At 40.7% G+C, this 26875-nt stretch overlaps 1 protein-coding gene across 3 annotated transcripts in view; it reads right to left on the minus strand.

Moving 5' to 3' along the window:
* cnksr1 (connector enhancer of kinase suppressor of Ras 1) overlaps positions 1–26875 on the minus strand; it is a 102395-nt gene that overhangs the window by 7939 nt on the left and 67581 nt on the right. For all 3 annotated transcript variants that reach the window (XM_041855549.2, XM_041855547.2, XM_041855546.2), the window contains 10 exons: positions 23743–23802; positions 20990–21058; positions 18755–18883; positions 16715–16821; positions 15239–15378; positions 14315–14466; positions 14085–14118; positions 13758–13933; positions 12535–12608; positions 3715–3786 (listed from right to left, as the gene is read on the minus strand). In XM_041855549.2, coding sequence (XP_041711483.1) covers positions 3715–3786; positions 12535–12608; positions 13758–13933; positions 14085–14118; positions 14315–14466; positions 15239–15378; positions 16715–16821; positions 18755–18883; positions 20990–21058; positions 23743–23802 — 1013 coding nt within the window. The remainder of the gene's footprint in view (positions 1–3714; positions 3787–12534; positions 12609–13757; positions 13934–14084; positions 14119–14314; positions 14467–15238; positions 15379–16714; positions 16822–18754; positions 18884–20989; positions 21059–23742; positions 23803–26875) is intronic.

Consider the following 26875-nt stretch of genomic DNA (forward strand, 5'->3'; position numbering starts at 1 on the left):
AACACTTCATGAGTGCCCCTGAGCTCATGTTGCGCAACATTTCTATAGGCTATGCAATTGCGGGAGAAAACAGAGTTGCATGACAATGGTCCATCCTAAATCAAAACTAATATCACACATATATTATTTAGTATATGTAAAGACAACATTAAATTAAGAATAGTCTGATGGGTGACAATATTAGTCTATCACTTGTGAATGATGCCCAGCTTAAGGCAAGAAACAGCACATACCTTTTTTTTGCGACTTAGTCGGACACCTCATGTATCCTAGCCCATAGGCCTATATGTTTTGATAAGGTTTGTATCACAACTAAAGTGGAAAAATAACTTCTTAAAATTAAGCACATTAATCCGCTTTATAACCGGTATAGAGCCAAACTGGCATACATAGGATGCGAGTTTCAAGTTTGAGGAAGATCATTTTCACTATAAAAATGCACCTTTATAATAAAGCAATACATGCATAATCGCATTTGCCATCACTTCCGAGAACAGTGTTTTCCCGCTAATTGATTGCATTTTGGAACAATCGCACTTATAGCCTACTGCCGTGTACGCATTCAACATTTTCAGCTAAACGATCAGCCTCATTGTTTTAAACGTTTTTTTTTTGATGCGAGTGGTTTTATTAATTTGTGATCTATAACATCCTACAACTGTTGCAGAGTATGTTTGGAATATTTATTTATCGCACAGAATAGGTCAACTTTTGTACTATGGGGGATAGTAGATTGACATAGGCTAGTGCTATTGCTGTTCGTTAGGCCTACTCATCTTGTTGGCTGACGAAAAGTAAATGTAGACAGTTCTAACATCTTCAATACGTGCCTCGGAATTCGATAAGAGGGACGCGCGCAGTTGTCTTCATTCCCTTGTAGCCTACTTCTTAGCTGAAATGCCTGTGAGAAGGACCCGATCACGTGAAGGGCATTGGCTACATCTGAGAGAGCCTTGTGAGTGAGAGGTGCTTCGGAGCACAGCAGCCAGGAGAAGGGAATTATAATTAGCCTATTATATTCAGCCCAAGGGCAAAACGGCCACTTTGGCCGCAAAAGGCATGGATTTTTTAGGAGCCATTATGGCCACACAAGCGGGATGCCTGGTGAGAATATTATCAAGTGCTTGTCAAATTGTGAATGAGAGACTGATGAAGTGTGTGCAGCCTGCGACTTTTTTCAAATCATCAGAGTCCTTAAAATGTATTAAACATCAAAACATATAGCTAAACGTTTTTATCACAACTAAAGTTGCATAAATAACTCTAAATTAAGCATATAGGAGGACCAGTTTCTTTGTTAACCGCTCAACACAGAATAGCCGCATGTGCGCACTTCCTTTGAAATCGTTTGGAGAAAATATCCTTTCTATTTTATTAAGCTATGTTCAATTGTATTCTGCATACTATAAAATAATGGATTTACTGTGATGGTGTAGGCTATAGTAAATGGATTTATTCAACTTTTTAAAATGTAGATGTTCCAAAGGTCTGCATCAGTGGCTTGTAGGCTATGCGTGGAAGTAAGGAGATGCTAAACGTGTTTATGCTAATTACGGTCAATTACCGTGCAGTTATTTGCTTGACAATTACCGGCTCCACAGCCCTAGTGACATATCCAGTGAGCACAAGATGTTGAAAATACGTCTTTCTTGTGCTCATAGGGTAGCTTTTCTCTTTATCTTCATGGTCCCAGATCTGTTTGTGCCACGTGACAATGACAGGAATGGAGTTGGAAAGACAGCACAAACAGATCTGGGACCAGGCTAATGTGACCCATGTCTGATATATTAACCTTCTCTAAAGAAAGAGCCATCACTGACCATGGTTGTAGCCTATAAAACTAAATACTCAAGCAAATAACCTTGCCTGACCAACCAACATCACCCATTCTTTGCCTCAAAAACGCTTGAATCAGAAGATGTCTCTTTAGCCACGCTACATCATTTCAATGCAATGCAGATGAATATTAAGTGTATGCAAATCAAATCACTGGGACATTTCTATTATCGGTTCTATGGGGAATCCTCAGTTGTAGGCTTGGAAGGTGTACTGTTTACCGAGGTATTTGGAAGTAGCCACGGCATGCTTTTTCAATACCATGAATACCATTGAAACAATTTCTTTGAAGCTTTTATTTTTATAAATGTGAATATTTGTAGCTACTTTTTAAGTAAATACCTGTACAATACATTAGGAGGTAAAGCATTTCACCGGTCACATTACTTTTTATTATAAAGCTTACCGGTAGTCCCCAGTCACATGTTTGTTTACAAGCACACAATGACAATAGACCGGAGCCTTGAGTCACTCACTGTTGTGCAGTACGCACCAGGTGATCTACCTATAGTATGGAATTGACAACTAAATGTTTGCCAGCTAGATATCTTATACAGTGAGCTCCAAAAGTATTGGGACAGTGACATTTTTTGTTTTGTTTTTACTCTGTACTCCAGCACTTTGGATTTGAAATGATACAATGACTACGAGGTTAAAGTGCAGACCGTCAGCTTTAATTTTTAATTTGAGAGTATTTTCATCCATATTGTGTGAACCGTTTAGAAATTAAAGCACTTTTTGTACATAGTCCCCCCATTTTAGGAGACCAAAAGTATTGGGACAAATTCACTTATATGTGTATTAAAGTAGTAAAAAGTTTAGCATTTGGTCCTATATTCATAGCACGCAATAATTACATCAAGCTTGTGACTGTACAAACTTGTTGGATGCATTTGCTGTTTGTTTTGGTTGTGTTTCAGATTATTTTGTGCCCAATAGAACTGAATGGGACATAATGTATTGGAGTCACCTTTATTGTAAATAATAATAGAATATGTTTCTAAACACTTCTACATTAATGTGGATGCTAGAATGATTACGGATAATGCTCAATCGTGAATAATGATGAGTGAGAACGTTACGGACACACAAATATCATACCCCCCCTCAAGAATGCTAAAGTCCCCTGTTAATGAAATGGTCAGAAGTTAGCATGTCTTCGGGGTATGATATTTGTGCGTCTGTAACACCCGATATGGATTAAAATACCCTCAAATTAAAGCTGACAGTCTGCACTTTGACCTCATAGTCATTGTATCATTTCAAATCCACAGTGCTGGTGTACAGAGCCAAAAAATAAAATAAATGTGTCACTGTCCCAATACTTTTGGAGCTAGCTCACTGGAACTATTAAGTTAACTGTCTAAAATGTGCTAAATGCTCTGCAGTTGTGCATTTGGTTTGCTAAATTAGTAGCTAGTTATCTAGCTAGCTAAGTGGTTAGCATCTTGCAAAATCAAGCTTCTCTTAGTAAAGCAGAGAATCCCCTCCTGGATCAAGAGCCTTGCTGTCTAACATTTGTTTTGTGCGTGCAGCAAACTGTGAGTAGCATTTTTTAGTTACTTTTATAACTTCATGAGTTGGGATGTATGTTCTGCAAATAGTTTATGTTTGCATGTGCTCATTAGCATTTAGCTAGCATTCGCTACGGTATTTAACATTTAATTGTTAGCATGGGGGGGGGGGCTTCATCATTCGTGGGGGACGACATGTTTACTGTTGCCTTGTTTTTCCTAAAGAATGAATACTCTCGCAAGTAATTGAATACTAACATGCGTTTGGATATTCGATTAATCGCGCCCATCCCTAGTGTGTGTGTATTAGCACAGTGTGTATATGCACACTGTGCGTGTGTGTTGATAAATCTGTCATACTTACTTGCTCATGTCATTGACATTCTCAGCGGCGAAGAAGAAAGTCTGGAAGCGCTGGTGGCACATTTGGAAGACACTGGGAGAAGGAGAGCGAGATGGAGTGGGAGAGAGACAGAGGGAGAGTGAGAGAGAGAAAGAGAGTGATTATAATTAAGTCTCCACAGCCTCATACAGGATCTAGATACTTTTTCTAACCTCTCTGGATTACAACCACATTATGATGAGTGTACTATATTACGTATTGGATCACCAAAAAAATACAACTTTTACATTCCCGTGTAGTTTACCAATAAAATGGTCTGACGGTGATGTGGACATACTCGGTATTCATATCCCGAAAGAAAGAAATGATCTCACTACAATACATTTTTATAGAAAATGAGCAAAAATAGATGAGATCTTGCTACCATGGAAAGGAAAATTATTGTGGAAAAATCACCCTGATTAACTCTTTAGTCATATCCAAGTTTACCTATTTGGCCTTGCCTACACCTAGCGAATTGTTTTTTTAATTATATGAGCAAAAAATATTCAATTTTATTTGGAACGGCAAGCCAGACAAAATTAAAGGGGCCTATTTATGTAATGAATATGAATTTGGAGGGCAGAAATTATTAAATATTAAATAGGGCTGTCAAAAATAGCGCGTTAACGACGTTAATTAGTTGTTTGCTGTTAATTACGTCAATTTTTTTAACGCATTTCACGCATGCGCAGTGTGACAAATTATTCAGGTCAGGAAAGTGGTTGGGAGCTAGAGGCGAGATGGAGCAAGGTGAGCAAAGTGGGCCTATTGACGGATTCAAATATAAAAAGAATGATGATGGTACAGTTAACAAGTACAAGGTTATTTGCAAGATTTGTAAGAAGGAGTTTCAATTTCACCGGAGCTGTTCAAGCTTGAAGTACCATGTCAACGCCAAACATGCGTTTGCTGGGCCGTCAGATTCAGCAAGTGGTTTGCGCCAGACCACGCTGAATGTTTGCAGGCAATTAACAAAATCAACCTCAGATAATTTGACCAACACAATAGCAAAATGGATTGCAAAGGATTGTAGACCCATTAGCATTGTAGAAGACTCAGGTTTCCTTGATGTTTTGCAAGTGGCGTCTCAAGACTCATTCTATAAGCCACCGTCAAGAGCCACAGCCAAAGACAAATATTATGGTGTGTAGTATGTTTCAGCTTGATTTAAAACACCATTATTTGGCTGTGTTAATAAACAGACATAATATGAAAATTATGTATCTGTGTCCTGTTATTTATCTTTTGGTATGCATTTCAGAAAAAAAATGGTTAGGATTCAGGTGTAATTGCAAATAGTGATTAATCATGATTAATCCACTGAAAATTCTGATTAATTTGATTAAAAATTTTTATCATTTGACAGCCCTAATATTAAAGCATTAGACCTCTTACTAAAGGCTTTCGTCATACAAAAGTTATACTGAAATCCGAACTGGTTCTCTAGCAGATTAGTAAGAATGTCTCACCCCTTGTTCAAGAATGGCCTTTTTCCCTTTATTCAGATTACAACCTCTCACTTTCGGTTATTTGAAAATGAAATAATCTCCAAAACGTCACTATTTTTAAAACAAGCCATAGAAAGTTGGTTGCAATTTCAGTTTAATCCACCAGAAAAGACTGAACAAATAATACAACAAATATTATGGTTAAACTCGAATATACTAACTGATAAAAATAAACATTATTTTTGGAATCTTTTTTTTTTTAAAGGTATCATTGTAAATTATATCATAAACAGGGCTGGTGGAGTTATTTCACACATGTAGCCAACAAAAATATATGGAAATGTCTGCTCTACCCAAAATTACAACCAACTAATTGCAGCATTACTACAAAAATGGAAGAGGCATAGTAAGGAACTTGTCTGTCGGCCCTGATTTAAAGACCAAAATTGGTTAAAGAAAATTGTGATAAATAAAAAAGTATACCAGTTTCATTTAAGGACCCAAAAATTGACAGCTGTGCCATATAGATTACAAAATAGTTGGGAAGAGATTTTTGATGTACTGATTCCATGGCACATGGTTTATGAGCTTGTGATGGCCCTGAATTTGTCTGAATCGTCTCAGTGCTTCTCCTGCCGATGGGGCGTTTCCCCTTTAATTCCCTATTAAATAGCCTGTGACAGCGGCGTGAGAGAGGAAGTGTTCAACCCTCAGCTAGGAAGTTTGTTTTGTTGTATTTAAAAGTGTGTACTGTAGCCGTGTCTCAGGATCAACCAGTATCGGATCTACTTATGTGTATTGTTGGACTACCTATTTACGTTGGTCTCCGCTGTTCTCCTTGGACTTTCTCTGTTGGAGATCTGTTGGCGGATTGGATTGTCTGACTGACAACCACTTTTTTGCATACGGTATTTCATTTGTTTTGGGGTGATTTATACTGTCGGTTTATGTGTTCAGTTGAAGACTACTGAGATTTCTGACACTCTTTATTGTGTGTGAAACGGGAGTTTCTTGCAATCTGATTGTATGAATGAACCCGGTTTTACTCATCACTTTATGGAAGGACAATTGCGTGACTGAGGTCACTTGAGTTCACTTGAACTCATTTACTGGGCTGGATACTTTTTAGGCCAGAGGTACGGGACTTTTCTTGAGGAACCAGAGATCATTGTGTTGTGACATTATTACAGTGGGGAAAAAAAGTATTTAGTCAGCCACCAATTGTGCAAGTTCTCCCACTTAAAAAGATGAGAGAGGCCTGTAATTTTCATCATAGGTACACGTCAACTATGACAGACAAAATGAGGAAAAAAAATCCAGAAAATCACATTGTAGGATTTTTAATGAATTTATTTGCAAATTATGGTGGAAAATAAGTATTTGGTCAATAACAAAAGTTTCTCAATACTTTGTTATATACCCTTTGTTGGCAATGACACATGTCAAACGTTTTCTGTAAGTCTTCACAAGGTTTTCACACACTGTTGCTGGTATTTTGGCCCATTCCTCCATGCAGATCTCCTCTAGAGCAGTGATGTTTTGGGGCTGTCGCTGGGCAACACGGACTTTCAACTCCCTCCAAAGATTTTCTATGGGGTTGAGATCTGGAGACTGGCTAGGCCACTCCAGGACCTTGAAATGCTTCTTACGAAGCCACTCCTTCGTTGCCCGGGCGGTGTGTTTGGGATCATTGTCATGCTGAAAGACCCAGCCACGTTTCATCTTCAATGCCCTTGCTGATGGAAGGAGGTTTTCACTCAAAATCTCACGATACATGGCCCCATTCATTCTTTCCTTTACACGGATCAGTCGTCCTGGTCCCTTTGCAGAAAAACAGCCCCAAAGCATGATGTTTCCACCCCCATGCTTCACAGTAGGTATGGTGTTCTTTGGATGCAACTCAGCATTCTTTGTCCTCCAAACACGACGAGTTTAGTTTTTACCAAAAAGTTATATTTTGGTTTCATCTGACCATATGACATTCTCCCAATCCTCTTCTGGATCATCCAAATGCACTCTAGCAAACTTCAGACGGGCCTGGACATGTACTGGCTTAAGCAGGGGGACACGTCTGGCACTGCAGGATTTGAGTCCCTGGCGGCGTAGTGTGTTACTGATGGTAGGCTTTGTTACTTTGGTCCCAGCTCTCTGCAGGTCATTCACTAGGTCCCCCCGTTTGGTTCTGGGATTTTTGCTCACCGTTCTTGTGATCCTTTTGAACCCATGGGGTGAGATCTTGCGTGGAGCCCCAGATCGAGGGAGATTATCAGTGGTCTTGTATGTCTTCCATTTCCTAATAATTGCTCCAACAGTTGATTTCTTCAAACCAAGCTGCTTACCTATTGCAGATTCAGTCTTCCCAGCCTGGTGCAGGTCTACAATTTTGTTTCTGGTGTCCTTTGACAGCTCTTTGGTCTTGGCCATAGTGGAGTTTGGAGTGTGACTGTTTGAGGTTGTGGACAGGTGTCTTTTATACTGATAACAAGTTCAAACAGGTGCCATTAATACAGGTAACGAGTGGAGGACAGAGGAGCCTCTTAAAGAAGAAGTTACAGGTCTGTGAGAGCCAGAAATCTTGCTTGTTTGTAGGTGACCAAATACTTATTTTCCACCATGATTTGCAAATAAATTCATTAAAAATCCTACAATGTGATTTTCTGTTTGTTTTTTTCTCAATTTGTCTGTCATAGTTGACGTGTACCTATGATGAAAATTACAGGCCTCGCTCATCTTTTTAAGTGGGAGAACTTGCACAATTGGTGGCTGACTAAATACTTTTTCCCCCACTGTATGTGTTTGATCATTTCTTTTGGTAATCCAACCAATGCTAAATAAGTTGTTTTGAAGTGATTTCCAATGTTATAAGGGTTTATGAAAAGTGTATTTACACGAGTCCTTTGTATTGGTGTAGACTTGACAGACCGGACGGGACTCATTCCCTCATAAACAAAAAGGGGAAATCAATATTTTCTCTGGTAGGCACAACCTACCTGACACCCCTAACAAAAAACGACCTCAAGTTAAAACCGTTACATAAAAAGTGTCACCCCAGTTGGTACTCGAACCTATAATCCCTGTCTTAAGAGGCCAGTGTCTTATCCATTAGGCCACTGGGGCACTTCCCCTTTAATTCCCTATGAAATAGCCAGGACCAGCTGCGCAAAAGGGGCTTGTGAAAGTGGCATGAGAGAGGAAGTGTTCAACCCTCAGCTTGGAAGCTCGTTCATACCCAGTTTGTTTTGTTGTATTTAGAAGTGTGTACTGTAGCTGTGTCGCAGGATCAAGCAGTATCGGATCTACTTATGTCTATTACATGGCACCACTAACAAAAAACAACCTGAAGTCAAAACCGTTACAAGCTGATACACAAAACGACGGCGGATTCTAAAAACGTAGAATTTTTCAATTTAAATTATTATACAAAATTCTTGCAACAAACAGAATGTTATATACAGTGCATTCGGAAAGTATTCAGACCCCTTGACTTCTTCCACATTTTGTTGCATTACAGACTTATTCTAAAATGGATTAAATTGTTTTTCCCCCGTCATCAATCTACACACAATACCCCATAATGACAAAGCAAAAACAGGTTTTTAGAAATGTTTGCAAAAACAAATAAAACAAATAAACTGAAATATCACATTTACAAAAGTATTCAGAGCCCTTACTCAGTATTGAAGCACCATTGGGTATGACGCTACAAGCTTGGCACACCTGTATTTGGGGAGTTTCTCCCATTCTTCTCTGCAGATTCTCTCAAGCTCTGTCAGGTTGGATGGGGAGCATCGCTGCACAGCTATTTTCAGGTCTCTCCAGAGATGTTCGATGGGGTTCAAGTCCGGGCTCTGGATGGGCCACTCAAGGACATACAGTGACTTGTCCCGAGGCCACTCCTGCGTTGTCTTGGCTGTGTGCTTAGGGTCGTTGTCCTGTTGGAATGTGAACCTTCGCCCCAGTCTGAGGTCCTGAGCGCTCTGGAGCAGGTTTTCATCAAGCAGCTCTCTGTACTTTGCTCTTTTCATCTTTCCCTCAATCCTGACTAGTCTCCCAGTCCCTGCCACTCAAAAACATCCCCACAGCATGATGCTGCCACCACCATGCTTCACCGTAAGGATGGTGCCAGGTTTCCTCCAGACGTGACGATTGGCATTCAGGCCAAAGAGTTCAATCTTGGGTTCATCATGGTCCGAGAGTCCTTTAGGTGTATTTTGGCAAACTCCAAGAGGGCTGTCATGTGCCTTTTACTGAGGAGTGGCTTCCGTCTGGCCACTCTACCATAAAGGCCTGATTGGTGGAGTGCTGCAGAAATGGTTGTCCTTCTGGAAGGTTCTCCCATCTCCACAGAGGAACTCTGGAGCTCTGTCAGAGTGACCATCGGGTTCTTGGTCACCTCCCTGACCAAGGCCCTTCTACCCCGATTGCTCAGTTTGGCCGGGCGGCCAGCTCTGGGAAGAGTCTTGGTGGTTCCATACTCTTTCCATTTATGAATGATGAGGCCACTGTGTTCTTGGGGACCTTCAATGCTGCAGAAATGTTTTGCTACCCTTCCCCAGATCTGTGCCTCGACACAATCCTGTCTAGGAGCTCTACGGACAATTCCTTTGACCTCATGGCTTGGTTTTTGCTCTGACATGCGCTGTCAACTGTGGGACCTTATATAGACAGGTGTGTGCCTTTCCAAATCATGTCCAATCAATTGAATTTACCACAGGTGGACTCCACTCAAGTTGTAGAAACATATCAAGGATGATCAATGGGAACAGGATGCACCTGAGCTCAATTTCGAGTCTCATAGCAAATGGTCTGAATACTTTTGTAAATAAGGTATCTTTTTTTTCTGGCAAAAATGTCTAAACCTGTTTTCACTGTCATTGTGGGGTATTGTGTATAGATTGATGAGGGATTTAAAAAAATCAATTTTAGAATAAGGCTGTAACGTAACAAATGGTGGAAAAGAGAAGGGGTCTGAATACTTTCCGCATGCACTGTATATGGGGGATACAACCATCCCAGCTCTACAGAATTTGCTGCGAAGAGAGAACCATTAGATCATTTGTTTTGGTACTGTCCATATGTAGCTTGTTTTTGGTCACAGGTTCAGGAATGGCTGAAGTATTGCAACATTTACCTGGAGCTAACTCTGCAAATAGCACTGCTGGGTGACTTAAAGTCTGTCAATTGATCAATAATTTAATAATACTTTTAGCAAAAATATTTATTTTCAATCTGTAGAAACAATGAGAAAAGAACATTTCAGAACTATATGGCAAATAGAAATAAAAAATGGATGGTCTTCAGAGATGGATGGGAGGGGTTGAGGGTAGCTAAAGGATGGGATTAAAAACAAATAAAAATAACTATTGTAAAATACATTGTGACCATAAAATATACATAGTATGTATAAGCTGGAAGTAGAAGCCTAAGTGTTGTTGTTCATTAGTTTACTCCAATTAGGGGAGGGGTGGTAGGGTTAGGGGAACATAAAAGGAAAATATATAAGACAATATACACAATCAGTCAAAAGTTTGGACACAACTACTCATTCAAGGGTTTTTCTGTATTTTAAATTTTTTTACATTGTAGAAAAATAGTGAAGACATCAAAACTATGAAATAACACATATGCAATCATGTAGTAACCCAAAAAACGTTAAACAAATCAAAATATATTTTATATTTGAGTATCTTCAAATAGCCACCCTTTGCCTTGATGACAGCTTTGCACACTTCGCATACTCTCAACCAGTTTCATGAGGTAGTCACCTGGAATGCATTTCAATTAACAGGTGTGCTTTCTTAAAAGTTAAATGTGGAATTTCTTTCCTCCTTAATGCTTTTGAGCCAATCAGTTGTGTTGTGACAAGGTTGGGGGGGGGTATACAGTCCTTCAAGTGCAGTCGCAAAAACCATCAAGCGCTATGATGAAACTGGCTCTCAAGAGGATCGCCACAGGAATGGAAGACCCAGAGTTACCTCTGCTGCAGAGGATACGTTTATTAGAGTTACCAAATAAATGCTTCACAGAGTTCAAGTAACAGATATCTCAACATCAACTGTTCAGAGGGGACTGTGTGAATCAGGCCATGGTCGAATTACTGCAAAGAAACCACTACTAAAGGACAGCAATAAGAAGAAGAGACTTGCTTGGGCCAAGAAACACGAGCAATGGACATTAGACCGGTGTAAATATGTCCTTTAGTCTGGAGTCCAAATTTGAGATTTTTGGTTCCAACCGCTGTGTCTTTGTGAGACGCGGTGTGGGTGAACAGATGATCTCTGCATGTGTAGTTCCCACCGTGAAGCATGGAGAAGGAGGTGTGATGGTGTGGGGTGCTTTGCTGGTGACAATGTCGGTGATTTATTTAGAATTCAAGGCACACTTAACCAGCATGGCTACCACAGCATTCTGGAGCGATACGCCATCCCATTTGGTTTGCGGTTAATGGGACTATCATTTGTTTTTCAACAGGACAATGACCCAAAACACACCTCCAGGCTGTGTAAGGGCTATTTGACCAAGGAGAGAGATGGAGTGCTGCATCAGATGACCTGGCCTCCACAATCACCCGACCTCAAACCAATTCAGGTGGTTTGGGATGAGCTGGACAGCAGAGTGAAGGAAAAGCAGCCAACAAGCGCTCAACATAATAATAATAAAAAAGAATATGCTATTTAGCAGACGCTTTATCCAAAGCGACTTACAGTCATGTGTGCATATTTTTTTTTTTAGGTATGGGTGGTCCCGGGGATCGAACCCACTACCCTGGCGTTACAAGCGCCATGCTCTTCCAGTTGAGCTACAGAGGACCACAACATATATGTGGGAACTCCTTCAAGACTATTGGAAAAGGTGAAGCTGGTTGAGAGAATGCGAAGTGTGCAAAGCTGTCATCAAGGCAAAGGGTGGCTATTTGAAGAATCTCAAATATAAAATATATTTTGATTTGTTTAACACTTTTTTGGTTTCTACATGATTCCATATGTGTTCTTACATAGTTTCGATGTCTTCACTATTATTCTACAATGTAAAAAAAATTAAAAATAAAGAAAAACCCTTGAATGAGTAGGTGTGTCCATACTTTTGACTGGTACTGTACATTACACTGGGCTTGCATTGCAACCTAATAATGCAAGGGTTAATAGGTCAAGTCCAAATCTGGGTTAAAATAATATTCCAAATATTTCATTTGCTTGAGCCTGTCTGGAGTGTCAGATGGATGGGATATTCATAGTCGGGATGATTCTATTGTGCCAGATTTCAAGCACAGATTTTCAAATCCTATTTGAACCCAGATGGGTAAATAACTTGTCTTATCACACTAGACACTCTATCCGACAAGGGTACTCACTACTTCCTCTTATGTTCTCCTGCACCCTCTATGTTGTAGCTGGAGATCTGAACCAGGCCCTCCGCTTTCTCTTCCTGACAATGACAAAGAAAGAAATAGGTTAATCAACCACAACTACTGCAGCCATTATAGCCTGGTTACTCCACACTGAACCCTACGAGTGTTCAGTCCACTTTAACCAGGCTACTGCAATTCCAATCAATCAATCAATCAATCAAATGTATTTATAAAGCCCTTTTTACATCAGCAGATGTATACAGTGCTATACAGATACCCAGCCTAAAACCCCAAACAGCAAGCAATGCAGAAGAATTCTATACAGTGAGCACGTCGTTGAAAATAAGTACTTAAAACGTATTTTCACCCAAAATACGTCTCTTCTAACGTCTTTTGTGCCTGGTAATTTTGATCAGGACTGCCTCATAAGAGGCAATGCTTATCACAATTACCAGGCATAACAGACATACAGATAATGCCAAATCACATTGCACAGTGTAAACCTGTTTAGCTAGATAAAACAGAACCGTGTGCTACCACAACCAAATGCAATAATATTATCACAGTCATTGTGATAAATGCAACTCTCTGAGCCATGTTATTATTGGTCTTCCATCACATTATGTGCATAAACCTGCCAATGAGATACTGTGTATAATATGTGAATATTGTAATATAATAATAATATATGCATATTGTCTATTATCTGCTGTAACCTGGCCAAGGACTTCAGATGAAAACTAACTTTTATGGCTAACACAAGCACTTTTACTGTACATTGATATGAGGTGTAGAATGCTGATTCATGTGCATTGTCTCTGTCAACGCAATAAGATTAATACACTCATAAGATTGTGTTCACTTGGGGTACATTCAGTGAAGTGAAACGTTTTGATAGAAATGTCATGAATAAAGCTGCCATGATTCCCCATTTTCTTCATGACAGACAATCCTATCTGGTCTACACAATACCATACAATCTACACCATTATGTATGCACCCTCCTGAACAGTTATCAAGTCCTGGAATATTAAAGCATCATACATGATTGTGTTTAACCGTTTTTCTTTCCTGACCCTTTTTGAGGGGGGATGTGTGGGGAGTTGGGGGGGCTCAACTGGGTTAGCACTGGTAACATAGTTATAACTAATAAAACAGTTAATACAGTCAATTAAACAGTTAATAGAACAGTTAATATTTATAACTAATAAAACAAAGGACCTCACCTGCTGACTGGTGTACCAGTAGAGAGTGGGGCCTTTGAGGACGAACCAGAAACGCTGCCACTTCTGGGTCATGAACACACTGCTCTCCTTCCTCTTCTTCCACAGCCAGCCGTCACACTCGGGCCGACTCAGCTCACGACACGACACACGCCGCCTGCTCATCGCTGTACGCGTACCTAAGGGGGGTGGGGGGGCGACGGGAGAGGGTGTCAAAGTCAAGGTACCACAATCTCATGCACATCGAAATACCGGTTGTGAAAATAGGTACAGTACATGTAAAGTACTCTAAATAAATAAGGAAAACTGATTTTGAAAACCCAAACTTACCTTTTCTAGACACATTTTTTGGTTCTTTATCCTCCTAAAATGAAAACAGCAGAGAACTTGTGCTCAATTCAATTCAGTCTGAAAAAACGTAATTGTCTATCCAAATTGTCTTTCCAAAAAGCTCACATGCAACACATTAAAACATCACATGTAGAGCGCGACTACAGAAACAAACCTCATCCCCATCATAACCATCACCATAAAACTGTGTGTGTGTGTGTCTCTCTCACCATATGTCCGCCCATCTCAGGGCAGGAACTAATGGAACTGATGCTGGCTCTGCCTAGCTCTATTACCCGGGGGGACGGACTTCTGGAGGGCGCAGAGGCCTCTCCCCTCGGCCCGGGGCTGAGCCTGGACCCCTCCAAACCCTCGGCTTCTCCTAGGACAGACACATGCGTACACACACAGGTGAGAACACTTTTTATACAACACAGCACAATTACAGTCACTATTAAATGCAACAACTAACATTCTGTCTCCAAAAGTCTTACTTTAGCTGGTATTTAGGGTCATGTTCAGTAGCAAAAATATTTAGAAAGGTTTTCAAGCGGAAAATGACAAATTCCTCCCTTTATTGGCTAAATTCTTCAATGTTCTTCCTTGTTTTCCTCTTGTTTCTTACCAACTGGTTTTGGATGCTGAGATTAACTGAACAGGGCCTTGGTAGGCTATCTTCTGAAAAGTTATGACGATAAGCGGTGTCGTCTGAAGACAAGTTCAAACTGTACTTATTTCTGATACTTACTTGAACGATACATAGTGACGCTTGTTCAAATGAAAAAAGGGAATCAATAAGATAACTATTATTACATTATTACAATTTATTGTAATGCCAGTGCGGCTATTCCTTCTAAAACGTATCATATTGGCCTATGTGCCCCAGAACAAGTTCTACCAGATTGTCACTATCTGGCCAAGTTGCAAAGTCGGATGCCCAGGCTAATTGTTATACAATTTATCTTCTTTAAATTTGATTTTAAACTTAACCCTAACCTTAACTACACTGCTAACATTATGCCTAACCTTAAATAAAGACCAAAAAGCTCAATTTTGTTTTCAGAAATGTTTACAATTTAGCCAATTTTGACTTTTCAGCTTGGCTATCAAGTGGGAACCCTTCTCCATTTATGGTCATGTCTATGGTTTCCGACCTGATGACAGGTATGAGAGGTCCCCCTGGTGGACGGGGTGTGATGTGTATATCAGGCTGCCGTCCAATCCCCTGTCGCTGGACAGCTCCGACTTCTCCTGGCCCATGGGCTGGATATCCACTGGCCCTTGAACTGCAGCCCTACATACAGGTAGAGGGGCATACTTTACCACATTAACACTATCCATCCACAACACTATATCTCAGCCCTGCACACCACACATGGGATTGAGGGGAAGAGGGGGCACACTTAGTCACACTAACACCAAAGCTGGTTTAGTATGAAGATATGTAGAAACTGCTTCTAATAGAAATCTTCAATCGTGCTTGTAGGTGATGTCATGGTGACGTTGGCTAGCTAAGCTCATGCGCAGAAACACGTCATCGGTGTAATGGTCGAACTGCGCATGTGCAGGCCGTCAAATCAAAGGCATTCCTTCGATATAAAATAGTTTTTGACAAAAATGAAAACGTGTCAGTTTGTTACTTTCATGAGGTTGGAGTAATAACATGGTCAGCTACTTAAGACATTGTCTCGAATCTAGGTTGTGCCTTTAGATTTGGAGAAAATGTACAACTAAAAGGAATCATTTTTCACTTCTCTCATTGACTTCTCAAACCCCAATCTGGTCTGCAGTCTGCTTCGCAAGCGTTCCCGGAAGTTTCGTGATGTTGGGCCTCTGGGTTTAGGAAGTCTCACACACAACACCATCACTAAAGAGTTGGAGGGGCCAAGAACTATAACATTGACATAGAAGCCTGAAGCAGGAAATACCCTAACTTCATGTGTTACATTTGTATTTTTCGAGGTGGTGAATATTAAATAATATCATTGTAAGACCATTGTGGAGGTTATGAAAGCAACTGACAAACTTTCATTTTAAGGTAAACTTCCCCTTTAAAGTGCCATTAAATCTGGATATATCATTTTAACAAAAACTCATCAGAAGTCAGAATTCGTCTCCACTCACATAGGAGATCAATGTGAGATTGTGAGTCAAATGATTTTCAGACAGTAGCACAGGACACAATATAATTTACTGGTTGGTTTCCAGTATGCTGTGGGTGGGCGAGTATTATGGTCAATGACAGCCTATGACAGCCTTACTGGCATTTGCAACATGACCTTCATTGGTCCATTACAGAGTCATGCTGTCTGTTTCCAACAGGTCAGACAAGTTGTGTGAGAGGCAACATTTCGGACATTTCTTTTTAAAATCAGCCATTACAGACAGGAAAGAGGTTTTAGGCTCAAACAACTGAAGAGTTTCTGCCTAAAATATGTTAAGTAGGAGAAAAAATAACATCTCTCTTCATTGAAAAATACTGGACTTCATTTGATGAAGATAAAAAATATGTTAAATGGTTGTGTAAAATTGAGTATTTCAGCGCTACATATATATACACAGAGGAAGTACTGAAGTAGTAGTACTCATGTCTGGTGTGTGTGTGTGTGTGTGTGTGTGTGTGTACTCACCTGAATGACAGGGACCTGACCGAGGCTGCTACTCTCTCGAACACAGAGTGTCTCTGGTTGCCCTCTTCTTCTCCTTCCTCCTCTTCCTCCTCCTCCTCTTCCTCTTTCTGAAAACCAGCCAGCAGAAAATATGAGAACCCACCGCCCACTTCAGATGAAGAGATAGGGTGTGAAGTTGTGAACTCTGCTCAGTTCCTTTTAATACAGTGTGTGTCTCTGAACTGAGCCCTCAGGACAAAAGGCAGCTTTTATCATCCATATAAAATCCTACTCTTCAGCCTCCACTCACCTGCAGCGCACACCTACTAGCAACGTGCATGCCCCGCCCACCTGATTATCTGTCTTTTTCCGCCATCTATTTCCTGTGTTTGAGGGGTGCAAAATCCACTTGTCATTTAAATCTCGCTGGATTGATTGCTTTTATTTTACTCCTGTGACTCTTTCACACTTTTATGACCGTGGAAATGTTTGTAATGACCTGTCAAACACACTCCGGTAATGGCTGAAATGGGCTCAATGGAATACAATGTCTTTCCGTCGTTGCATCTATAGGAACGCTAAAGCTTCATCGGGGATTTAACGCACCGTCTCGACACTTACATCACAAGAAAGTCAAGAAAGATAACTATTTTGATGGTTGTACAGTTTTTTTGTGGATTTGAAAAAAGTAATAATTTAATATAGTTGAAATGTTCATCAATTAGAAGTGCTGAAATGAAAGCAACATCGGAAAATGAACACTCGGATTATAGTGATATTATGTCTGATCTCGCAAACAATGTAAAGTAGGTATAATCTAGAGCCAAGTGTGTTGATTTTTTATCTGAGGGTGTCCTGCTATTGACACATTTGTTAAATTAGGCAAGAGAATGTGACGACAACACTAATTAATGAGGCAGTCTAGACAGCTCAGCAAATGCAGGTGGGGTAGATAGAACAAGTTGTTGGTGGTTGCAGCCCTGTTCCACCCCTTGATGTTAATATTCATATATGCAAATACACCTGGTGTGAGTTATGCAAATTAGGTACATATACTTTTCTTTATTTTAAACACAAAGTATTTTTTTAAATACCTGATATAATAACAATATCTATATAGGAGTGTATTCTAAGATGTATTTTATTTTATTTGACAATAAATTGAATATCTGAATTCCCAACAAAATCCCTGAACTCCATTCATTATTTGTCCATGCCAGTAAAATATTTTACATGTTATAATTATTATTGGATTATAAAAATGCAAAGTTTGGAGTATCGTGACCACACGCACAGGACCTGACGCCAATGACAAAACCAGGACACCTGCTTCTGGGCACTAAAGGCAGCGAGCATCAATACACATGACTGATTGACATTACATTTACATTTTAGTCATTTAGCAGACGCTCTTATCCAGAGCGACTTACAGGAGCAATTAGGGTTAAGTGCCTTGCTCAAGGGCACATCGACAGATTTTTCACCTAGTCGGCTCGGGGATTAGAACCAGCGACCTTTCGGTTACTGGCACAACGCTCTTAACCACTAAGCTACCTGCCGCCCCACACATGGCTTGCTGTCTCAGTGTTCAGCCTACGGCACAGGCTGGCTTTGACACGTGAGTCATGTAACGAGGGGTGGCGGAGTAGTCAGCTGTGTGTGTGTGCATGATAAAAGTGTGTGTGTATGAGAGGGAAAAAAGTGTGTGTGTGTGTGTGTGTGTGTGTGTGTGCGCGCATGTCCGTGATGTGTGTTTCGGTATAGACAGAGACAAAACAGTCGGCAGGGTGAGAGCCTGAAGGATTGAAAGTGGGGATAACAAACAGATAAACCCACGTGACCAGAGGTTATCCAAGGTTATCCAGAGGGAATCCTCTCTATGAAAGCCTATAGGTCTAAATGGATGTGTTTCCTGGGTCCAGTATGTGCTGGTGGTGGTGGTGGTGGTGTGTGTGTGTGCGTGTGTACTGCCTGCGTGCAAATGTGTGTGTGTGCGTCCTCATGTGAATGCGTGTATGTACGCTTGCAGTGTATGCTTCCCACTGTACCCCAGCAGCCTACCTGTGGCGAGGGGGGCTGTTGGGCTGGCTCTTTGCGTCTCAGTGACACCGGGACCTTCTTGAGGACCAGCGTCACCCCACTGGGGTTCTCCTTCAGTTTTTTCACTAGGTTCTTCCTGCTCCAGCCAACCTGATAAAGCAGAGCACCATGGGAGTTGGAGTTCATTTAGAGTTAAGTACTATAATGACCTAGACCTGGGTTCAAATAGTATTTGAAATCTTTCGAATACCTTCAGTTTGCTTGAGCCTGCCTAAAGTGAGAAATGGGTGGGTTTTGCACGTTCAGGACTTTCTCAATGGTTATTTTGTGTTGCGCAAGCTCAATAAATGTTTTTTTATTTTTTTATTTAACCTTTATTTAACCAGGTAAGCCAGTTGAGAACAAGTTCTCATTTACAACTGCGACCTGGCCAAGATAAAGCAAAGCAGTGCGATAAAAACAACAACACAGAGTTACATATGGGGTAAACAAAACAAAGTCAAAAATACAACAGAAAATATATATACAGTGTGTGCAAATGTACTAAATTATAGAGGTAAGGCAATAAATAGGCCATATTGCAAAATAGTTACAATTTAGTATTAACACTTGAATGATAGATGTGCAAGAGATGATGTGCAAATAGAGATACTGGGGAGCAAATTAGCTAAATAAATAACAATATGGGGATGAGGTAGTTGGATGGGCTAATTACGGTTGGGCTGTGTACCGGTGCAGTGATCGGTAAGCTGTTCTGACAACTGACGCCGAAAGTTAGTGAGGGAGATAAGAGTCTCCAGCTTCAGAGATTTTTGCAGTTTGTTCCAGTCATTGGCAGCAGAGAACTGGAAGGAATGGCGGCCAAAGGAGGTGTTGGCTTTGGGGATGACCAGTGAGATATACCTGCTGGAGCGCAGACTACGGGTGGGTGTTGCTATGGTGACCAGTGAGCTAAGATAAGACGGGGATTTGCCTAGCAGTGATTTATAGATGACCTGGAGCCAGTGGGTTTGGCGACGAATATGTAGTGAGGGCCAGCCAACAAGAGCGTACAGGTCACAATGGTGGGTAGTATATGGGGCTTTGGTGACAAAACGGATGGCACTGTGATAGACTACATCCAATTTGCTGAGTAGAGTATTGGAGGCTATTTTGTAAATGACATCGCCGAGGTCAAGGATCGGTAGGATAGTCAGTTTTACGAGGGCATGTTTGGCAGCATGAGCGAAGGAGGCTTTGTTGCGAAATAGGAAGCCGATTCTAGATCTAACTTTTGATTGGAGATGCTTAATGTGAGTCTGGAAGGAGAGTTTACAGTCTAACCAGACACCTAGGTATTTGTAGTTGTCCACATACTCTAGGTCAGACCCACCGAGAGTAGTGATTCTAGTCGGGTGGGCGGGTGCAACAGCGTTCGGTTGAAGAGCATGCATTTAGTTTTACTAGTGTTTTTAGAGCAGTTGGAGGCTACGGAAGGAGTGTTGTATGGCGTTGAAGCTCGTTTGGAGGTTTGTTAACACAGTGTCCAATGAAGGGCCAGATGTATACAAAATGGTGTCGTCCGCATAGAGGTGGATCCGAGCGTCACCAGCAGCAAGAGCAACATCATTGATATACACAGAGAATAGAGTCTGCCCGAGAATTGAACCCTGTGGCAGCCCCATAGAGACTGCCAGAAGTCCAGACAACAGGCCCTCCGATTTGACACATTGAACTCTATCTGAGAAGTAGTTGGTGAACCAGGCGAGGCAGTCATTTGAGAAACCAAGGTTGTAACATACAGTGCAACCTACACGTTCAACATAATGGAAATTCCAGTGTTGTACAGTATTGATTTAACCTAGTCCCAGATCTGTTTGTGCTGTCTAGCCAACTCCTATGGTCATTGTCTGGCAAGACAGCACAAACAGATTTGCGACCATGCTAGTATCAATTAACTTTTTCCTTATGATCCATTTTCCTTCTAACCCAATAAATCAATGAGATGTTTTATTTAATGGAATAGAGTGAACGTGGATTCTATTAACGATATGGAACAGTTAACACCGATGGCCTTTGAGTCACATTACTAGGACCATGGTTGCTCACCCCTCTCTCATTTGATCGGTAGCAGTTCAGATATACTCTGATAATGATAATTATCAGATCAATTCTCCACTGTGGCAGATAATGTTATAACAGTCATATTCAGTATCATTATTAGCATCATGCTTGTCTAGGCCAGACTTGGCTCCAAGTAGCACACTAAATACTCACCACAATCTGGTCATTGACTTGGATCACCTCGTCTCCAGCCAGTATCTTCTCACAGAACTCAGCGGGTGACTGCAATACACAAGCCAATAACTAAACACACAAACGCACACTACTATAGACTATGTATGACGGACGTAACATTGTCGCTGGGATTTGACCTCTGACCTTAATTGGTTTTAAAGAGGAATCAAATCAAATCTTATGTCACATGCTTCGTAAACAGCAGTGAAATGCTTACTTAGGGTCAGAGGTTAAAAGTCTGAGCGGGATTGTGTACTAAATCATGCATACTGTACGTGCACATGTGCATGCACCGAGTGTGCATGTGCTGTTCTCTCTCTCTAGAATGCATCCAGAGGGCTTCAGATAGACTCCAGTAGCAGTAGCCAGAGGAGTCAGTCTATATTCTGATTATGACATCATGGAAAAACAACATCTCTATCCAAGGCTGTCCCAGAGAAGAGACTGTACTGTACTAACGCTTGGTTCCCTCTATCCTTTCCCTGGCAAGCCTTCATCTAACTGTGAGAGTAATAAAATAAAATAGCCAAGCAACCAACCGATCACGTAGGAATGATCATTTTTACATTTACATTTACGTCATTTAGCAGACGCTCTTATCCAGAGCGACTTACAGTTAGTGCATACATTTTTTATTTATTTTTTATACTGGCCCCCCCGTGGGATCAGCATTCTATTCTATTTTATATGTACATTTGTATCATTTAGCAGATGCTCTTATCCAGAGCAACTTACAATCAGTGCATTCAAGTAAGTTAGGTAAAACAATGACCGCACATCACAATCATTGCATTTATTCCATTCAGGCCTATGTACATGTACTGTAATAGGAGACAGACACAGCCAAGTCAGGGCACAGTACATATGTGAACCACCTTAAATGATCAGGGAAAAACTCCTGGCCATAAAAAGCGACCTGCTTCAACCAGTCAATAACATCATTAAGCAAGACATTTCACTTAGCCATTTCACAAAAGACCATTCAAGTTTTATTTAGTACAGTGAAATGCTTAACTTGCGAGCCCTTCCACTAACGACCATTCAAGTGCCCATTCTCTTTCACAACACTAAATCCTCACTAATCAACCTTGATAATGTATGCAACTCCGTAGGTTTAGTAACAACCACATAGGATTACCAGTCTTAGACAGGTCAGTGGGTGCATCCCAAATGGCACCCTATTCCCTATACAGTGGACTACTTTTGACGAGAGTGGTGTGAAGTGTGAACAATCCTCCCACTGTAGCAGCTTGTGATAAACATTACGCCTTTATAGTGAATAGTGGCATCATTATACTGTGATTATACTGGCTTACAGCTGATGCCATGAGGCCCATGTTTTCTGCTGATTCTATCTAGCGTGGTAATCCCCTGATATGTGGTTTTAACAGAGTACTTGCACTTGGCAACTGTCCCTCTACAGTATGGCCGACTGAAGCTAGCTAGATTAACTAATGGTTATTTAGAAATCTACAGTGCACACACAGAAACACACGCACAGTGAATACAGTGGGGTACTAAATTATTGATACCCTTGATAAAGATGAGCAACAATGACTAAAATAAATAATTCAAATACTGAGCTATATTGTTTGCTTAAAAAAATAAAATGGGGGAAATTATATTATTTTATACAAATACAATTACTCAGAAAGAGATTGTGTTTAACAAGTAATACTTTTATTCTCAAAGGTAGGGGTCAAAGCTATTGACACCCCTAAAGATTAAGTAGTCAAAAGTTTAATATTTGGTCTCATATTCCTAACACGCAATGACTAAATCAAGCTTGTTGGATGCATTTGCAGTTTGTTTTGGTTATGTTTCAGATTATTTTGTCCCCAATAGAAATGAATTGTAATGTATTGTGTCATTTTGGAGTCACTTTTACTGTAAATAGGAATATAATATGTTTCTAAACACTTCTACATTATTGTGGATGCTACCATGATTGCGGATAATCCTGAATGAATCGTGAATAATGATGATAAAGTTAAACGCACAAATGTCATACCCCCTAGACATGCTAACCTCTCACCATTACCAATAACAGGGGAGGTTAGCATATCTTGGGGGTATCTGTAATCATGGTAGCGTCCACATTAATGTAGAAGTGTTTAGAAACATATTCTACTCTTATTTACAATAAAATTGACTCCAAAATGACACAATACATTATTGACCATTTATTTCTATTGGACACAAAATAATCTGAAACACAACCAAAATTAACTGCAAATGCATCCAACAAGTTTGTAGTCACAAGCTTGATGTAGTCTTTGCATGCTAGGAATGTGGAACCAAATAGTAAACTTATGACTACTTTATTTATAGGAATCTTTAGGGGTGTCAATAATTGACACCTACCTTTTTGCGAAAAAAATAGTATTACTAAACAAAATCTCTTTCTCTTATCAATTGTATTAGCATAAAATTAGATCATGTCCAAATGTTTTGGAGCATAAAATATAGCTCAGTATTTGAATAATTTATTTTATACAGTCATTATTGCTCATCTTTATCAAGGGTGTCAATTTCAGACCCCATTGTACACCCACCCACACAGTACAGCAGACCTTCCAAATGTCAAGGCAATGCAACCCATTAGTCCTATGGGGTTTGTTTAAAGTAAAGTGCATTTCTATGCTAATGCATGGTAAGAGCCCATGGCATTGGGCTCTGAAGGACAGGGTTGAGAGGGGAAGGAGACAATAGAGGAGAATAAAGAGTCTGACCTCTGCGGTGGTGCCTGTGATGTAGTGATTACTGGAGCCAGTGGACGTTATCTCGATGCCCTGGAAGGGAGACAGCATGGTAATGTAAAATACATTCAAAGAAAGACAGAAAAAAAAACAAACAAAAAACACAAAAAACAAGATAGCTAGATAAAGAGAGAGAGAAATTCCATGCGTTCTGTGCCCAATGTATCTGATGTACTACAGTTAATCATCCATCAACCTGCCACAACAACACAATACCTTCTAGTACTGCAGTGCTGATGTTATTCAACATCTTACTTCACATCTCCTATCTCATTCTACTCCGGCTCTAATGTCATGTACTGTATGTGTAGGTACATACTGATTCATATGTCATGTCATTTCTCCCTTGGGGTCCTGCTTGATATTTGCGCAGGTACGCTAAGGGGAGCCGTGTGGATCACGATCACGCACGGCCCAGCCACGATCAATACACATCACATGATTCCTGGGGCTTGTAGACATGCCTCTAATAATGACTTATTGACTGGAGCAGATCTGAGAATAGATCTGAATCTGAAAGGCCACCGCCACGTCCCTCATTAGTGTACAACGTAGCAAAACATTTAGCAACAGAAACAAAGACAAGCATTTCTTATTGGACATGTTCAGGTAGTCCCTCCCTGTTTCAGTATGTTTTCTTCCGTTTGGTGCCTAATGAACACAGCCCAGCTCTTGTTGACTGAAGATGAAGGGAGAGATGATAATGATGGTCAGATGAGACTAGAACAGACCTGGGTATTATTAGGGTCATTGCACCAAATGAGTACCTTTTGCATAGTGTTTAAGATATGAGTGCATTGCCCTGTTACGATCAACCCTGATACTTTATTTGGCACTTACTATAGGATTTAACCTCTTGAGATGGAAAATGTATGTGTTTGTGCAACAAATGTTGGTGCATCGAATCATATCGCATCTAATCACATCAATTCGTTCCTCTAATCAAACCGAATCGCACCAAATCGTTTCAAACTAAAACGTATCGTTCCTGTATCGTATCGGATACATATCAAATTGTCTTGAAAGGGAAAGATGCGCATCCCTACTATCTATGGGTAACAGGGTTGACGTGTTATGTAGGCGAGGTGAGTAGTCATGCTGTACTTCGCTCCGCAGGTAATATGACACATTACATTACAATGGAACGATTTGATTAGTGTAATGTTGGCTAGCTACATAGTTGTATTTTATCAAAGATAAAGGTGTAGTATAGAGTAACTATCGAGGTTAGCTAGCCAGCTACATTCGTTCGCAGCGACGCCGTTTTTCAAACAAAGTCAACACCGCAGCCATTGCTAGCTAGCCAACACTACCAGCTAGCAGTACTGTAGCAGCTAAATACAATATCTTTGTGCTAGCTAGCCAACGTTTAATTATTGCTGCGTTATGAAAGGAACTAGACACGGACACGAATTATCTGTTTAGTGTGTTAACACACTATTGGTAGTTTGTTGTAACCAAGTATTGGTGCTAAACCGTGTGTTATTGGATGCTAGCATGCTAGTTAGCTATGGCGTCATAGTTAGCTAGCTGAATAAAGTAAGTTGAGTCTATTCCTTGAAACATTGAACCGCTGTAGATTACAACAATTCTAATTTCTAAAGTGGAAGTTGGGAGAGTTTTATTCGGGTGTTTCAGTGAAACAATTATAGTTTCTGAGGTGGAAGTTGGGAGAGTTATATTTGGGAGTTGTGGTGAGGGAGGCCCCGCTCTCTCCTTTCCCAGATGTTTAGTTCATTTCATTCCGATCTCCTCTGCATTATTGTAGCCATTTGCTACAACCTGTCAACTATGCCTCTGCCTATCCCTGTTCTCTCCTCTCTGCACAGGCTACACAAACGCCTCACACCGCGTGGCTGCTGCCTCTCTAACCTGGTGGTCCCTGCACGCACCACACACCTGGAGTTCCAGGTCTCAGGCAGCCTCTGGAACTGCCGTTCTGCTGCCAACAAGGCTGACTTCATCCCAGCCTATGCTACCCTCCAGTCCCTCGACTTCCTGGCGCTGACGGAAACATGGATTACACCACTGAAAACACTGCTACTCCTACTGCTCTCTCCTCGTCTGACCATGTGTTCTCGCATACCCCGAGAGCATCTGGTCAGAGGGGTGGTGGCACAGGAATCCTCATCTCTCCCAAGTGGACATTCTCAATTTTTCCCCTAACCCATCTGTCTATCTCCTCATTTGAATTCCATGCTGTCACAGTCACTAGCCCATTTAAGCTTAATATCCTTGTCATCTATCGCCCTCCAGGTTCCCTCATAGAGCTTCTATACTCAGTTTATCATGATCAACATTTTTATTGATTTTGAAATAACTTCTATATTCATTTTCTATGAGATTCTACTGACTGTGGCCCCATAATTCCCATTTGGTCTAAAATATCAAATAAAGATGAGGTGAACGTGATCGCTGCCCTTTGAGTTGCCTTTTAAAAACACATCAGTGGGCTAATGGCCCAATGGGTTCATGCATTTAAAACACAACAGGGTTTTCAACCACTGCAGTGCAATGTGACATGCACCAGACTGCAGTCATTCCTCTATACACTCCAACACCCATTATTCTGCTCCCAGGGGATAGTCCCAGCCAGCCAAGGTCTATTACCAATGACCCCAATGGTCCATTCTAACCAATCACTCTTTGACAGGTCACATCGCACCAACGGTCAACTGACTTGACTTGGGGGAGCATAGAGCCATATTCTTCCTCCAATGGTCAACTAAGGGGGGGTTTCCACCGATTTCCACCGTTTCAGTTTACTTGAGCACATAAAATGGGCAAATTGTTCAACGGTAAGGTATTGATATTGTTTCTTTAAGGAACTTGAAATATGTTTTGCTAGGTGCTTGCCATGTGTTTTCACCTTTCTGATGAAACGTCAATACTTTTATCCTAATTTAAATAAGTATATAGTATATATAAGAACATACATTTCTATCTTAAGCTTCTTTATTTCTTGCAGAGCAGGAACTGTTCCTTCTTCACCTCATGTAACTCGAAATATATGTCACACTCAGTATGTGTCTGGGGTTGTGCTGTCTTCATGGCAATAACTTTGCACAATGCTTTTGCACTACGAAAATGTCAGAGGAAGGAAACT

The sequence above is a fragment of the Coregonus clupeaformis genome, chromosome 29 (assembly GCF_020615455.1).
Source record: "Coregonus clupeaformis isolate EN_2021a chromosome 29, ASM2061545v1, whole genome shotgun sequence".
Classification (NCBI taxonomy): domain Eukaryota; kingdom Metazoa; phylum Chordata; class Actinopteri; order Salmoniformes; family Salmonidae; genus Coregonus; species Coregonus clupeaformis.